We start from the raw sequence: 15,468 nt of genomic DNA, 5'->3' as shown, positions 1-15,468 counted from the left end.
GGCAGCTAATTGAATGATCAATGGCTTGAACTCCCTAGCCACTCCACGGGCAAACAACGTGGCTGTCTGCTTCCACACAGAGTTACTGTCTTAGAAATCCCATTCGTTCTGCTTCGTCTTAGGGTCATTATGAGTTAGAATGGACTCTCTGGCAGTGGATTTTCTTTTTGGTTTAAAGGCTAAGGCTTGACTGCATTCTGGAGAATTCCTCCGTCGGGTGGAAAGAAAGCCACCCCCTTCCCAGCCCCTCCCGTACATACGCCATCCTTGACCATGAGAAGGCCCCTGCCTCCCAGCTTGCTTACAGAGAGGTGGAGTCCACAAGTGTCTTCCTCTTTTGACACCAGAAAGGCTTGGCCCCGGCGGCCTTGCTCGATCCTGCTGACGTTAGGGCATCCTGACAAGGCACCTTTCCTCAGGACCCAGTGCTGAGTCTTGAGGAAGCAGCTGCTCAGCACCATCTCAATTTCCTGTGGCTGGCAGTGCAGGGCTACTGACACATTGGATAAATCTGCAGGAAGACAAGAGCCAGAATTTATATTCCAGGCGAGTTGTCAGGCAGCCGTTTTGAAAACGTTGGTTTGTAAAGGGAGGAACAGCGTGGGTGTGGCAGGGAAGATGTGCGACTGAAAGGAGATTGGCACCTTTCTGATTCCTGCCAGGTCCCACTTCCAAGTCTAGTCTAGTCCCTAGGGGATCTGGTTGGGCTTGCCCTTGGCCTCCGTGAGAGACACTTTCAGCCTGAACACAGTCTTCTATTTTCCCTCAGCTAGCCCAGGGTGTGGCTTTCTGTTTCTGTTCTGGCAAAATTATTTTTTGAGAGATTCACAGTCCTCTGTGTGACCTCACTCTTCCCATTCTAAACAGGTGCCCTGGCCCTTGGGAGTTTTCGAGGGGCCTCAGGTGGACGTAAGTGCTGAGCACTTCCAGAAGAACAAACACCGTTGTCTTAGACTCGAGGGTGGCAAGACACTGTCTCATGCGTTTTGGACGCGTTATCAGGAAAGCCCAGTCCCTGGGAAAGAATGCCAAAAGGGTGGGTCGGTGAAAAGAGGAGGCCCCTGACCGAGATCAGCTGCAACAACGGGCTCAAATGGAACAATGGTTGTACGGGTGGCACGGGACCGGGCAGTGTGTCAGTTCGTGGCACATAGGCTCGTGACGAGCTGGAATCGACTCGATGGCACCTAACAACAGGTGGGCAGCACAGGAGTCCTCTGGTTGTCAGGTGGTTACGTGCTGGGCCTACTAATCAGAAGATGAGTGGTTGAGCCGACCAGCTGCTCCTAGGAAGTAGGAGGTGGCAGGATGTTTCCACAAGCAACGGTCTCCCTTGGCATGAGAGCAGAAGGACCGGATGGTGCTCAGCGACCCTTGCCAAAGATGGTGATCACCAATTCCACAGAAGAGTCCTGATCCACTAGGGGAAATGCAGACCGGGACTTCAAATGTTCCTGACTCCAAACTTTCTGGAGTCATCGAGGCTAAATCCCTGAACCCATTGCCGTTGCATCTTAAATGAAAAGTATCCTCTGAAATCTCTGAAACCAAACGCCAGTTTAGCTAAACTAGTCGTGTCTGCCTTGAGCACCGTGCACTTGGAATAGCTGTCACTGTGGCAGTAGAGTGACAGCAGCCCGTTCAAAGGTGAGAAAGACGGGAACCTCAGGGAACAGTGCGTTTGTGAGAATAGAGGAGGAACAACTATTCACGCGACAGATGGTGAAAAGGTTGCATGATTGCAAAGTGTCACCAGTGTCATTGGATTATACCTGGAGAAAGGTGTGTACCTGTAGCATGGTTTGCTGAGTCTTAACAATTACAGCAGCAACAAAAGACGATAGCAAGACAATCCCACAGAGCAGTTCTCTTCTGTGACATGGGTGGCCATGAGTCAGACGAGACCCAACTATGGAACCAAGGAGCCCGACCACCTAAATCGGATAGGCTCAATGGCTGTGATTAGACTATTTAAACCTACAACATTGTTTTTAAATGAGTTAATAAATAAATAGAATTAGTTAATTAAGAATCATATTTAACGGTGTTAAATGTTCTTCTTTGATCATAAATATTATGATAGTCCTAAAAAAGCAGAGTTTTTTTTTCTTACACACACATATTTTAAACAGCAGGAAAAAAACAAATAAGCAAACAACAGAACAAAACAAAACCCCTTAAATGGCCACTATGAAGCTATGGTACAGTGGTTACGCTATGATCCTCCCCCCCAAAAAAACACTTAAATGACTTGAGGGCTTAGAGTCCCTTTGACTGTGAATGCCACCTGTTGGGAGTCACCATCATCTCTCCAGTGCCAGGACTCAGCTTCAGCCCTGCCTGAGGGTAGGCCTGGGAGTTCATTGCCCTGCTTGGGAGACTGTGAACTTAGCCTTCCTCTATGTTTGCCACATTGGCCTGCCTAACTTTTGCCTCAGCTTTCATCCACGCCAGGTCTCTTCTGGACCAAGAAGACCGTTCGTGGGTAGATTATCCTTTCCTTCCTGCGGGAGGAGATCACTTCTGACCAGTGACTGGAGTCCTGAGGGGTGAGGATTGATGGAGTGTCCATCCTTCCCAGCTCGTATACCCAGCTATCTGTCCTCTCACTAGAGATTATCTTGACCTCAGATGGACCAGACCACACCCAACCTCCCAATATTCTTTAACTTCATGTTCCTTTAGACCTTCTGCCCAACACCTTCAGAGTTCCGGTGCTCACTCTGGCTTCCACATCTTTGGATGACTCAGAGGAGGCCCTCAGACTTACCTGCATGGTCGTAATAGTCATCACTGCACCTGCAGCCTTCCCCACTGGCTGGATACTCATCCAAAGCACAGGAGCCAGCTCCAGGACCACTGCTCTGCTTGTCTCTAGTGGAGGCTTGACTGACCCCAGCCATAGCAGAAGATGTCGTCGTCTCCGAGGTGCTGGGGAGGAAGACTGTGGAATGAGGAGCTGTCGTCTCAGGTGACTGGGTCATAGTGGTGTCAGCACGAGGGATTGATTCCTCTGGATGAGAATGTGTGTACGCGACTGTGGGGTGACGTGTTTGAGACAGCGTGCTCCTCAGGGGGGTGGGATTCATGTTCTTCCCCGGGAAGACCGTTGTTTGGACTAGGGATGCAGCTGTAGTTTCTCCTTCCTGAGACCCTGTCCTGGTGGCCCCAAGGGGGGCGGAGCTAACTGCAGTGGCCTCCAGGGGGGCGGAGCTAACTGCAGCGGCCTCAGCACTGGTTGTGGTGGGTAAGGATTCTTTCATGCCCTTGCTTCTGGTCAGCGTGGTTGGAGCTGGAGTTGTATGCGACTCCTCAGAGACTGTGCTTCTCGTGGGGCCTGATGATGCCGTGCCTCTGCATGCTGTGTTTACTACCACCGAGGCTGTGGTGCCAGTGACCGTCTCCGAGTCAGTGGACACGGATGGCTCTTCTGTGTTGACGGTGGTATTTGATGCTAGTGGGGCTATGCCTGAAGTGGTGTGGTTCTCTTTGGGCATCTCAGGTGAGGTGGCCATGCTGGGTGGTGGTGTGCCCTTGGAGGGTGTGATCACAGTTGTATCTAATTCCCTTTTCTGAGGCCCATGTACGTGAGCGGGCTGCTCAGTGGACCCAGGAGTGCTCCGATTGGTTGGGGATGCAGTTGGAGGAGGAGCTGAAGGTGTCCTGTTTTGGAAGTCAAATGTTGACCTCACAGTGGTGTCTGATGGAGTGCTACATGAAGATCCAGAGACACAGGCTCTCCCACTGTTGGCCGGAGCTGAAGTAGCAGACGAGGTTCCTGGGCTGTTAGGCATAGAACCTTGTGTGAAAGGAGCTGTAGCTGACCTAACTCCCCAGGCTGTAACACTGCCTGTAAAAACAAACAAACAGTAAGCCTGCTTCCTCCAACAAACCATAGTCCTTTTCAGATGCTCAACTTTGCCAAATATCCTTTCTGGAAGATTCAATACAAATATCAACAACAACTGTGTGATTACCGACTTACTGTCATTTATGTGCCAGTTCTGTGCTAATCATTTTATAGTAGAATCCCATTATATATGTACTTAACCTAATAGATTTCACGTTTTTAATATCTTTTTTAAACGTTTTATTAGGGGCTCATACAACTCTTATCACAGTCCATACATACATCAACTGTGTAAAGCACATCTGTACATTCATTGCCCTCATCATTTCCAAAGCATTTGCTCTCCACTTAAGCCCTTTGCATCAGGTCCTCTTTTGAAGGTAATAGATTTCACATTTCAACTGATGCCTACCAGGAAGCGAGCATACTGGTGCAGGCAACCGTGTCTCATTCCATTAATGACTGCTCTAGAAATAATGAGAGTCAGCAAAGACAGAAATCAATCTTTGCTCACCTTTGGTCTCTTGGTACTTTTTGGTAGTTTGTTTTCAATTTAATTTTAACAATTAAAAAATTTAACACCTTTATTGATGCATAATTCACAGACCATTCTATTATTTAAACACATTAAAATCAATGTTTGAATATTATCTTCATTCTTGTACTCATTATTATTAGCTCTCCATTTGCCCCCCACCTCCCCACCATACTCCCAAGAAACCGTTGATCCATTTACTGTTGTTATAGATCTACCTATCTTGGATTTCATATAAAGAAAAACGTACCAAAACAAACAAACAAATCAACCCAATAATAACAACAAAATAAAACACAGAGAAACCTCAATCTAAAAGAAAGCAGACAATAATAAAAACTGGAACAAATTTTAAATGGGTCAGAAGGGAGAACAAGTGATAAGATGTTAAATGTTACGCTAAGTCCATCAGCATTAGCCCACTTTCCAATATACTCTGATAACAAGGTTTTTCACATCCTTGGTCAACAGTCAGAGGGGATTCTCCAGAGACTGAAGCCACATGGGAATGCTGCCGATGGATCTGGGGCTTTCACTGTCATCCATCGCCTTCTGCAAATCAGGTGCTCAGAATTTAAGACCTGCGACAGTTCCCGCCTCTGGTCTTGGATTTTATTATTTACAATCTTTGGCTCACCCCGGCTGATGTGCTTGTACTGTGTGGACTTAGCTGACATCTAACTTAGATGACGGCTTTTTTTAAGGCAAGCGTTCATGATCCCAGGCACTATTCTTTCTGTTCTGGGCTCCTCCTGATTTCTTTCCCACCCTGTGCTACAGCACTCATATTTTCAGTGATCTCTTCCTGGTGGCAAGCAACAAGTAGGACTGCATCATAAGAATGAACTGTTCTTAGCTTAGGACTACGATTAAGTGTGAGTTCAAAGCACATTCATAGATCTAGGGTTTACGTATGTCTCTGGTCCATTTCAGAGACATGATTGTTTCATGGGAGAAATATTACAAATCATCTCCATATGGCACATGGTAATTCTATTACAGCATCATTATCTTGGCAACCTTTTTGATGTGCGTTTCCTACTGTTTGGGATTCTTAGATAACTTTTTTTTTTGTACAATGTGTCTCCTAATTGCAAGTGACTGATTAATCTGTTGCAAAAATGGTTCTTTTTGACCATGTTAAATATTCTCCGTGCTCCAGGAAGGTGCCATTCCAGTGTGCACGCATTGGGCCCATTGCATCCGTAAGGGTGCAACCAACTGAATCAGGGGCATGAGGGGCTTCCAACAGCTCATGGAAATTTTGAAACTCCCTCATAGTGTTTTCATTTAACCAATATAGAAACCGCAGCTCAGAAGATATCTGTCCAAGAGCATAAAGCCAGGAAGTAGTGACACTGAAATGGAATCTGTCAGACCTCAAAGCCCATTGTCTGGGTTGCTACGATTGCATACTGCTTCACAGAAACATAGTTTTGTACCTGTGGTTGAACCTGCCACTCTCTCTAGTCTAGAGTCCACATCAGCAGACTAGATTATGAGGATTAGATGCGAGAAGTCATCGTGAAGCTCACGGTGCAGTGCTGAGCACAGAGTAGATGCTCCCCGAGTAGAACCGGCTATGGTAAGTCAGACCTGCCACTATCCCCTTCTTGCTCCTGTTTTCAAAATTGTCATCTGCTTCCTGGATGCTTTGTCAAGGGTGCTCTGTCTCTGGTAAAAGTCCTGGACTCCTGAAGGTGATCAGGGGCACAATCCCCTGCTATTTCCAAGCAGAGTCCCTGCTACTCCACAAGGAGTGCAGGCCCCAGGGCTGCACACAGAGCTCTGGCTCCGTGGGGTTGGGGCTAGGACTTGCTCCTTTTTGGAGAAGAGCCAGAAGGGCATCAAGGATCCAAGTTGCTGGATCCCCAGATCTATCCAGCTTGAGAGAGAATGAGCCTACCGAAATCCTAAACTATGAGCTTGGTCCAATTAGAAAGGCAGACAGGGAGATGTCAGAGTAGGCAGTTGGCTGAAGACAGCATCTGGGAAGAAATACATGGATGGCGACTCCTTGAAGGACATTTGGGGAGAGCTGTGCTCACATCATAAGATCTTCTACCACCTACTCCCCACTTTTCAGCCTGCCATAAGAATGTCTGTGAGCCCCCAGAGAAGAAAGGGAAGAAGAGTAGATGTGGATACTCACCCTGCAGGTTGAAGTTTCCATCCCCATTAAACAGCAGCAGCAGCAGCAGCCAACGCCACTGGCTGCCCATGGCTCCGCTGACCGATAGCCCAAGATGACTCTGGAAGGGGTCCTGGCCCAGGATAGGGGAACAGACGTGGTGCTAAGACAGTGAGGCACTGCTGGATCTCAATGCCACCTCTCACCTGCTGGCTGAATACCCCCACCCTGGCCCCACTCTCACGTGTCCAGATTTCTTCTCTGCAGGTCCCAGGTGAGTTGTTCAACCAATACTGACAGGAGGAGGAGGATGGAGGGTGGAGTTTCCCATCAACTGTAATCAGTGGGTGTCTAGGGATTCCCATTCCAAGTGGTGAATTTCCCCAAGTCCCTTAATTGTCAACCTTTGCTAAACAGCTGAGCAGAACTCTGAGCCTTTCAGCCTTCCTCCCACTCAACACCTGAGAATGTGGGTATTGGGAGACATGGCTGATTCCAATGGCCCCCCACCTCCCGAACTAAAAGCTGATGAGTTGATCAAGCTCACCCTCTCCTCATTGTACAGATGGGGAAGATGAGGCCCAATCACTTGCCCAAGGACCAGGATCCAGGTCTCTGATTTTCCGAGCCAGTTCCTGTTATCACTACTCATAACTGCCCCAGGCTTTGCAACTTTCTTCGTTGTCTAGCTAAGTAGCATGCTGTGCCTCTCAGTGGCCTTTGGTACGAAGGGCCAAATTCGGTTTCACAGATCCTGAGTTCTCTGCCAGACTTCACTTGAACCCTCTGACTTTTCCCCAGCAAGCCGCAGTACTTCTCTCCCTTACTAAGGCCTCAAGGCCCACCCTTTGCCTCAAGATGGCATTGACTGCCTGTGTGAACTGGTCAATGGTAACCCTTGTAGACTAGAACCAGTCTCCACCGTTAGGAGCGAGAAGGTAAAGCTATGTCTCCGTCATCAGACAGAGGCTCCTAACCATGAAGACCAGTCTCTCACCATGCCCTCCTACAATTTAGGATGCCTACGGCAGAAATTACATTTCTAGCATTACGTGAGAAATTTCCAAAGGTATGGATTCTCTCTACCCTTCGACAAGCTCTTGAATGCAGGCAGGGACTCTTCCATCAGACAGAGTTTTAAGGGGAAGGATCTGTCTCCTTCTGGGGCAAAGTTGTCCCAAGAGGGCAGAGGAATACTTCCAGTCAGGTGCACTGATCTCAACACAAAACTTTATTGTCAACACACAGTTTCCTGGCCCCACCAACCTCGCCTTTCTTCTCCAGGTTCTATGGCATGCTCAGTCCCCGCCACAGCAGGACACCAGTCTCGAGGCCAGAGCAGGACGCCAGGGCTGCCTGTGCCTATTAAAAACCTTGGCTGCCTTGGCCAGCATCCTCCTTCAATCTATGACTTCCATTCCCATTCAGTTTTCTCCTTCATCTTGGCTCCTCTGGGCCTGAGGCTCACAGACACAGGCCTGAACATGCTGCCACCTTCACAGTCCCAAGCCTTTCTGCGTAGGTGTAAGGCCATCCAAGGGAGGAGATGAGCTCAAGCCAGGCTATGCCAAACCATGCGAGGGATGCAGGAAGATACAGCATCTGTGTATGTGTGTGCAGACTCCTTGGCTCCCATCCTGCCTTCTCAGAACATGCTCTTCCGTTTCACATATAATATATTTGTACTGGACTCCTGAACCTGCAAACCAAGAGGTTTTCTCATCAATTCCCCTACCCTGACATGTCAGACTCTCCCTTACTCCCACCCTTCAACCCCACAGGCTCCCAAAGAAGTCCTTCATATCTCTAACTCTTGCCAGCCTACATCTGTGGGAAGAGATGATAGAGAAGCTCAATATCATCAGCCAAAACAAAGCCAGGGGTCAATTGTGAAACAGACTCTCAATGTATTGCTCATAGGCAAGTTCAGATTGAAGTTTAAGAAAATTAAGACAAATCCATGAGAGCCGAAATACAGGCTTGAGTATACCTCACTTGAATTTACAGGTTCTTTCAAAAGGAGAGTGGACTCATTGAACACTTGTTAACAAGAGACCAGGTGACTCGTGAGATGACATCAAGATTAGCATAAATGAAGGAAGCAAAACGTTATTAAAGACAGGAAAGGAAGAAAAGACCAAAGTGAATGTCAGAAGAGACTCTGAAACACGCTCTGGAATACGGTTAAAGTTCATGGAAGAAATGGTGCTGTAGAGGCTGAACAGAAAATTTCAAAAGACAGTTTGGGATGACAGAGTAAAACATTATAATGAAATGTGCAAAAACCTGGAATTAGAAAACCAAAAAGGAAGAACACACTCAATATACCTCAAGATGAAAGAACGGAAGAAAAAAAATTCAAGTCTTAATTTAGTTATAATATTCAAGGACTATATAATTCTATGAGTAAAATATTGAGTAATGCAGGAAGTATCAAAAGAAGATGGAAGGGACGTACAGCAAGATGGCAGACTAGACAGACACACTACACAGACTCGCTACAAAACATGAGAAAACAGATATGACTGAAAGTCTTGGAGCCCCAGGTCTTTGAGAAAAGTATAGGCACCGGAACTGAGTGATAACTGAGAGAGGAGTGAAACTCACACCCAAAGAAGCTGCAGACAGGCGAATTGCCAGCAATTTATAGAAGTATCCAAAGTAAAATACACAAGACTAAAAATCCGGAGGAGAGGTATCCATTTACAATGAAAACAGTTGTAAAGTAAATAGAGGGAATGATGTAGATACAGAGTTTCAAATGGAGAAGCCAAATAAATTTCAAGATAGAACAAGAGACTTTTTAAAACCTTGGAATAAATGAATAAATAAAAAGTTACTTAATTAAAATAGATAAACTTCATCCAAATATAAAAGAGGAAAACCATAAATACTCAGTAAGTACTAAGACAATAGGAAGGAAAAAAAATACAAGAAAACCCATTAACAAAATTAACTCAGCTAAAAAAATTACAAGGAACAAACTAACAGTATTATATACACACAGAACTATGTACGGCAGAATGATAGCAATAAATTCATACCCATTGATAACTATACTGAATGTAAGTAGATTAAATGCACCAATCAAGAGACAGAAAGTAGTAGAGCATATAAGAAACCAGGTCCCATCAATATACTGCTTATAAGAGACACACTGTAGATACAAAGATAGAAATAGCCTAAAATAAAAAGGCAGGGAAAAAACTGTATCAAGCTAATGGCAATCAAAAATAGCAGAAGTGGCAATATTGATATCTGACAAGATAGATTTTAAGGCAAAATCCAACAGAAGAAGTAAAAAGGGGCATTATATGATGATTAAAGGGTTAATGGAAAAGGGCATAACTACTCAAGGAAAAAGCTTCCAAATACATTAATCAATCTCTTACAGAGTTAGAGGGAAACAGACAACTCTATAATAATAATAATAGTAGTAGGAGACTTTAATACACCACTCCTGATGAAGGACAGACAACTAAAGAAAAACTCAACGAAGACACAGAGGAACTAAACAACCATCAGCCAAACTGACCTCTTAGACACATACAGATTACTCCACCCAACAACAGTACAATACACATTCTTTCCAGTACACACGGAACATTCTCCAAAATACACTATACGTTAGGCCGCAAAAAACCAGCCTCAATAAAAAAATTTTTAATTGAGATATTTGTGGAGGGAGGGTGGAGTGTAAAGGGGGAACCAATTACAGGGATCTACATATAATCTCCTCCCTGGGGGATGGACAACAGAAAAGTGGGGGAAGAGAGAAATCGGACAGTGTAAGACATGACAAAATAATAATTTATAAATTATCAAGGGTTCATGAGGGAGAGGGGAGCGGGGAGGAAGGGGGAAAATGAGGAGCTGATGCCAGGGGCTTAGGTGGAGAGCAAATGTTTTTTGAATGATGAGGGTAACGAATGTACAAATGTGCTTTACACAATTGATGAATGTATGGATTGTGATAAGAGTTGTATTAGACCCCAATAAGATGATTTTTTTAAAATTGAGATATTGATTATGAGGCACTTTCTCAGATAACAAAATAATAAAAATTTAAAATCAACAATAGAAAGATCAAGGGGGAAAATACATAGAAATTGAACAACCCTCTGCTTAAGAACAATCAAGTAACTGAAGAAATAAACAATGGAAAATTTAACTCCTTTGGAACAAACGATAATAAAAATCAAACCTACTCAAACCATTGGGAAACAGCAAAAACGGTATTCAGAGGGCAATTTACAGTAGCAAACATACACATTAAAAAAAAGAAGAAGAAAGAACCCAAATCAACACCTTACCTAACATCACCAAGAATTAGAAAAAGAGTGACAAAATAAGCCAACAGGCACCAAAATAAAGAGCAACAAAGGTTAGAGCAGAAATAAATTCATCAGGAAACAAGAACTCAAAAGAAAGAACCAACAAGAAGTTGGTTAACAAAGTTGACAAGTCTGACAAAGGAAAAGAAGCACATGTCAGGGATAAGCAAAGACGCAGGAAACGGGCAGCATCACAGCAGAACAACGTGAAATAAAAAAAATTATAAAAACATTATAAAGGACTATACTCCAACAAATTTAAAAACCTACAACGGGCTTTAAAAATTTTTTTTTAAAAGAAATACACTATTTCCCTAAACTAACATGGACTAACGTAGAAAACCTAAACAGATGCCTAACGATTAGGTCATTTAAAAACTCCCAAAAAGTCCAGGACCAGATGACTTCACTGGTGAAATCTACTAAACATTCAGAAAAGAGCTGACACCAATTCTACCATTCAAGAATCTAGCGGGTGGGGGAGGGGGGGGCGGAAGAGAACTCCTGAATTTATTTTATGAAATTAGTATAACCCAGATACCAAAACCAGGCAAAAATATTACCAGAATGGAAAATTATAGGTCAATATCCTTCATGAACATAGATGCAAAAATTCTCAACAAAATCTTATGCAATCGAATCCAAACAAGCAATACATCTTGACCAGGGAATGCAAGGATGATTCAATATTAGAAAAAAATCAATATAATCTATCATATAAAACACAGGAACAGAGATATATGATCATATCAATTGATGAAGAACAGTTATTCAAAAAATTCTAATACCCATTCATGATAAAAAACACTTCACAAAATTGGAACAGAAGGGAAATTCCTCAACATAGTAAAAGGCATATAAGCAAAGCCAACAGCTAAAATCTTGATCAATAGAAAGGAACTGAAAACATGTCCTTTGTGAAAGGGAACAATACAATTGTTGAAACTAATTGAGAGTCAGCAACACGACCGGGTACAAGATGAACATCGAAAATCCAGTCATGTTTCTATATATTAAAAAATGATTTCTGAAAAGGAAATAAGGAAAATGATACTATCCACATTAAACACCCAAAAGATTAAATACTTAGGGAGAAATCTAACTAAAGAAGCAAAAGACTTATACACGAAAAGTATACAATAATACTACAAGAAAAAGAGAAAGCGAGCGAGCGAGAGACCTCCGTACTGTAAGGATATATGATACTCATGGATAGGAAGACTAAAGATAAGTGTTACTTAAAGAAACACAAACCCAATCTCAAACCTACTACGTCGTCACAGTAGTGAAGAAGCCTGGTGCTGGCACAAGAGTAAAGTACCAAGACCAATGGAACAGAGCTGAGAACTGAAGTCAGTCCATCCAATGACGGGCTACTGATTTTTGACAAAGGGCGAAAACACAGAAAACGGGACAGAGATGATCTCTTGAACAAATGGTGCTGGTAGAACTAGATTTACATTTGCAGAATGAAGCAGGACCCATACCTCACTCGATACACAAAGAGGAGCCCAAGATGGATTAAAGATTTAAATGTAAATCCTAGAACTATAATGATCATCAATGAAAAATATGGACAAACTTAGGGGCCCTGATACATGGCCTGAACACACCATGAAACATAACAAAAAGCACATGCAGGAGAAGACAAAATAGATGATTGGGACCTCTTGAAAACAAGACACTTATGTGCATCAAAAGACTTCACTAAATGAATAAAAAGAGAACCGATAGACGGGTGGGAGACGGACAATGACAAACCAGACAAAGGATTCGTTTATAAAATGTACAGAAAGCTTCCACACCTCAACAAGAAAAAGATGCATACACAGTCCTCCAAAGAAGACATTTAGGCAGTCAACAAACATAAGAAGAAATGCTCATTGCCATTAGCCATTTGAGAGATGCAAATCAAAACAACAAACCACCCCACTAAGAAACAAACAGCAGCAGCAAACAAACGCTGCAGAGCCTGTGGAGAGACTGGACGCTCATAGCTGACTGGTGAGATTGTAAATTGTATGGCCATATGAAAGTGGCGTGGAGCTTCCTCAGACATCAGCACTAGGGATACCATGTGACTCAGCAGTTCCTCTACCTGGTATATATCAAAGCGCAAATACAAATATGCACGCATTATTCATTCAGCACTATTCAGGAGAGCAAATAGAAACAACCTAGTTGCCTATCAGTGGATGGATAAACAAACTTTGGTACATACACACAATGGAATACTGTGTAAAATTAAAGAATAACAATGAATCTACCCAATGCCTAATAACATGAGTGAATCTAAAGGACATCATGCTGAATAAATTAGGCAAGCACAAAAAGACAAATTTGTCTGAAGCTACTATTATGGAGTCAAGGAGAGTTTTCACATGAAAAGAAACAGACTTTGCTGGTCCCAGCAGGGCAGGACAGGGAAGTAACAGGCTAGAGGGTAGACAGGGGGGTCACTTGGGAGCAGGGGAAGACAATAGTCAGTAAGGGGGAGGTGGACAAAAAATGATGGCCACAGGTCAGACACTGGGAGGTTGGATGGGTTATTCGATGTAAAATTAATGCTCTGTTCTTTAAGCCTTCACCTAATTGACGATAAATTGTTTTAAAAAGAAGATGATGGAAGGAACATGGTAGTCACGTCCCAAAAGAATTGGTCAACATTCAACCATTTTCAAAGGTAGCATATGATCAAGAATCAGCGGTATGAAAGGAAGAAATTTAATTATATTGAAGGAAGAAGGCATTAATGAAAAACAAAGCTTCCCCCTAATAAAATGTTAAAAAAACAAAGCTTCAATAATTAATGAATATTAATTGAAATGATTTTAAATACTGATGCAACAGTGGAACTCACTAGGATATGGAAGACAGTTTCCTGATCAACCAATTGGAAAAGATCCATATTGGTGCCCATCAAACAAAGGCGATTCAACAGAATGTGAAAAGCATGAAACAGCACCATTAATATCACATACAAGAAAAACGTTGCTGAAGGGAATAATAACAACAACAAAAGCTTTAGCAGGACATCCACAGGGGGCTGCTAGACATTCAAGTCCGATTCTGAAGAAGACGTGGAACCAGGGTGTCACTGCTGTCGTCCGAGAGACCTTGGCTGAAAGCAGAGAACAGCAGAAAGGTGTTTACTTGTTTTTTATGGACGAGGCAAAGCATTCAACTGTGGATTATAACAAACTATGCGCCGAGTTGATGGTATGAAATGTAACCCCCACTGGATTCACAATTTTAATAAAAGACAAGCAAAAACGAAACAAAACAATGGAGAATATTGTAGAGAATGGAACTTCCAGAACACTTAAATTTTAAGACCAGCAGGGAGTCATTTGAATAGAACAAAGGGGTACTGCATGGGTTGAAAAGTAGAAGACATTGGGGAGCTGATATCAAGGATTCAAGTAGAAAGAAAGCATTTTGGAAATGATGATGGCAACGTATACAAATGTGCTTGATACAATTGATGTATGAATTGTTATAAGAGCTGTAAGAGCCCCCATTAAAATGATTTATTAAAATTTATTTTTAAAACAGAAGACAAAAAGTGTATGTCAGTGTTGCATTCTTTCACCGTCCTTATTCAGTCTGTACAGTGAGCAAATAATCTAAGGAACTGGACTGAACGAACTTGACACCAGGATCGGAGAAAGCTTTGCTACCAACTGCAATATGCAGCTAACACGTCCTTGCTTGCTGCAAGCAAAGAAGATTCAATGTAAAGAAAACTAAATCCTCACAAGCAGACCAAGAGACAATATCATGATAGTTGGAGAATGACAAATGGAGAAGAATGGAAGTTGTTAAAGATTTCCTTTTACTTGGGTCCACAATCAATGCTCATGGAAGTAGCAGTCAAGAACTTAAATGACGTGTTGCATTGGTTAAATCTGATGTAAAAGATCTCCTTAAAGTGGTAAGAGCAAAGACATCCCTTTGAGGACTAGGGCCCCTGACCCGAGCTACTGTCAATAGTGACAGCTGGACAGTGAATAGAGAAGACCGCAGAAAAATTGATCGATTGCAAGGCCCATGGGCTTTCAGAACAAACGAATCTGTCTTGGAGTAAGCATAACCAGAAAGCTCCTTAGAGGGAGGATGGCAAGACTGTCTGCTGTACTTTGAATATTTTATCAGGAGAGACTAGTCCCTGCAGAAGGACATTATGCTTGGTAACGTAGGTGAGTAGAGATACAGGGAAGTCAGTCGCTGAGATGGATTGATTCAGTGACTGCACAATGGGCTCAAAACACACCATTGTGAGAATGCTGCAGGGCTGGGCCGTGTTACATTCATTGGACCGCTATGAGTTGGAGCTGACTGAACACCCACAACTTGCTTCGTACTGCACCCCTCTCTGAGTCTGGAAGCCCGGTCTGTGGACAGTCACACATTTACAAGGTTCCAGGTGATTCCATCCCGACCAGACAGTGCAGGATGCAGGGAAAGAAAGGAACTAATGTGCTGTGTCTTTTTACTTCCCATCCCCGATGCTTCTTCCCTTGGAAGGAGAACCAGGAGAAGGCAGTTGTCCTGAGCATATGCCACTACCCAGGAACTGACCCAGGCTGCTGTTACGGTTAGTGCTTTTACTGTTGTT

At 43.4% G+C, this 15,468-nt stretch overlaps 1 protein-coding gene across 1 annotated transcript in view; it reads right to left on the bottom strand.

Moving 5' to 3' along the window:
* Window positions 1-8,161: 8,161 nt before the first annotated feature.
* Window positions 8,162-15,468, bottom strand: part of CATSPER4 (cation channel sperm associated 4) — a 31,329-nt gene continuing 24,022 nt past the window's right edge. Inside the window, exon 11 of the mRNA XM_075564197.1 lies at window positions 8,162-8,215. Coding sequence (XP_075420312.1) covers window positions 8,162-8,215 — 54 coding nt within the window. The remainder of the gene's footprint in view (window positions 8,216-15,468) is intronic.

The sequence above is a fragment of the Tenrec ecaudatus genome, chromosome 1, assembly GCF_050624435.1.
Source record: "Tenrec ecaudatus isolate mTenEca1 chromosome 1, mTenEca1.hap1, whole genome shotgun sequence".
Taxonomy (NCBI): domain Eukaryota; kingdom Metazoa; phylum Chordata; class Mammalia; order Afrosoricida; family Tenrecidae; genus Tenrec; species Tenrec ecaudatus.
This window is presented reverse-complemented; position numbering and strand designations above follow the sequence as displayed.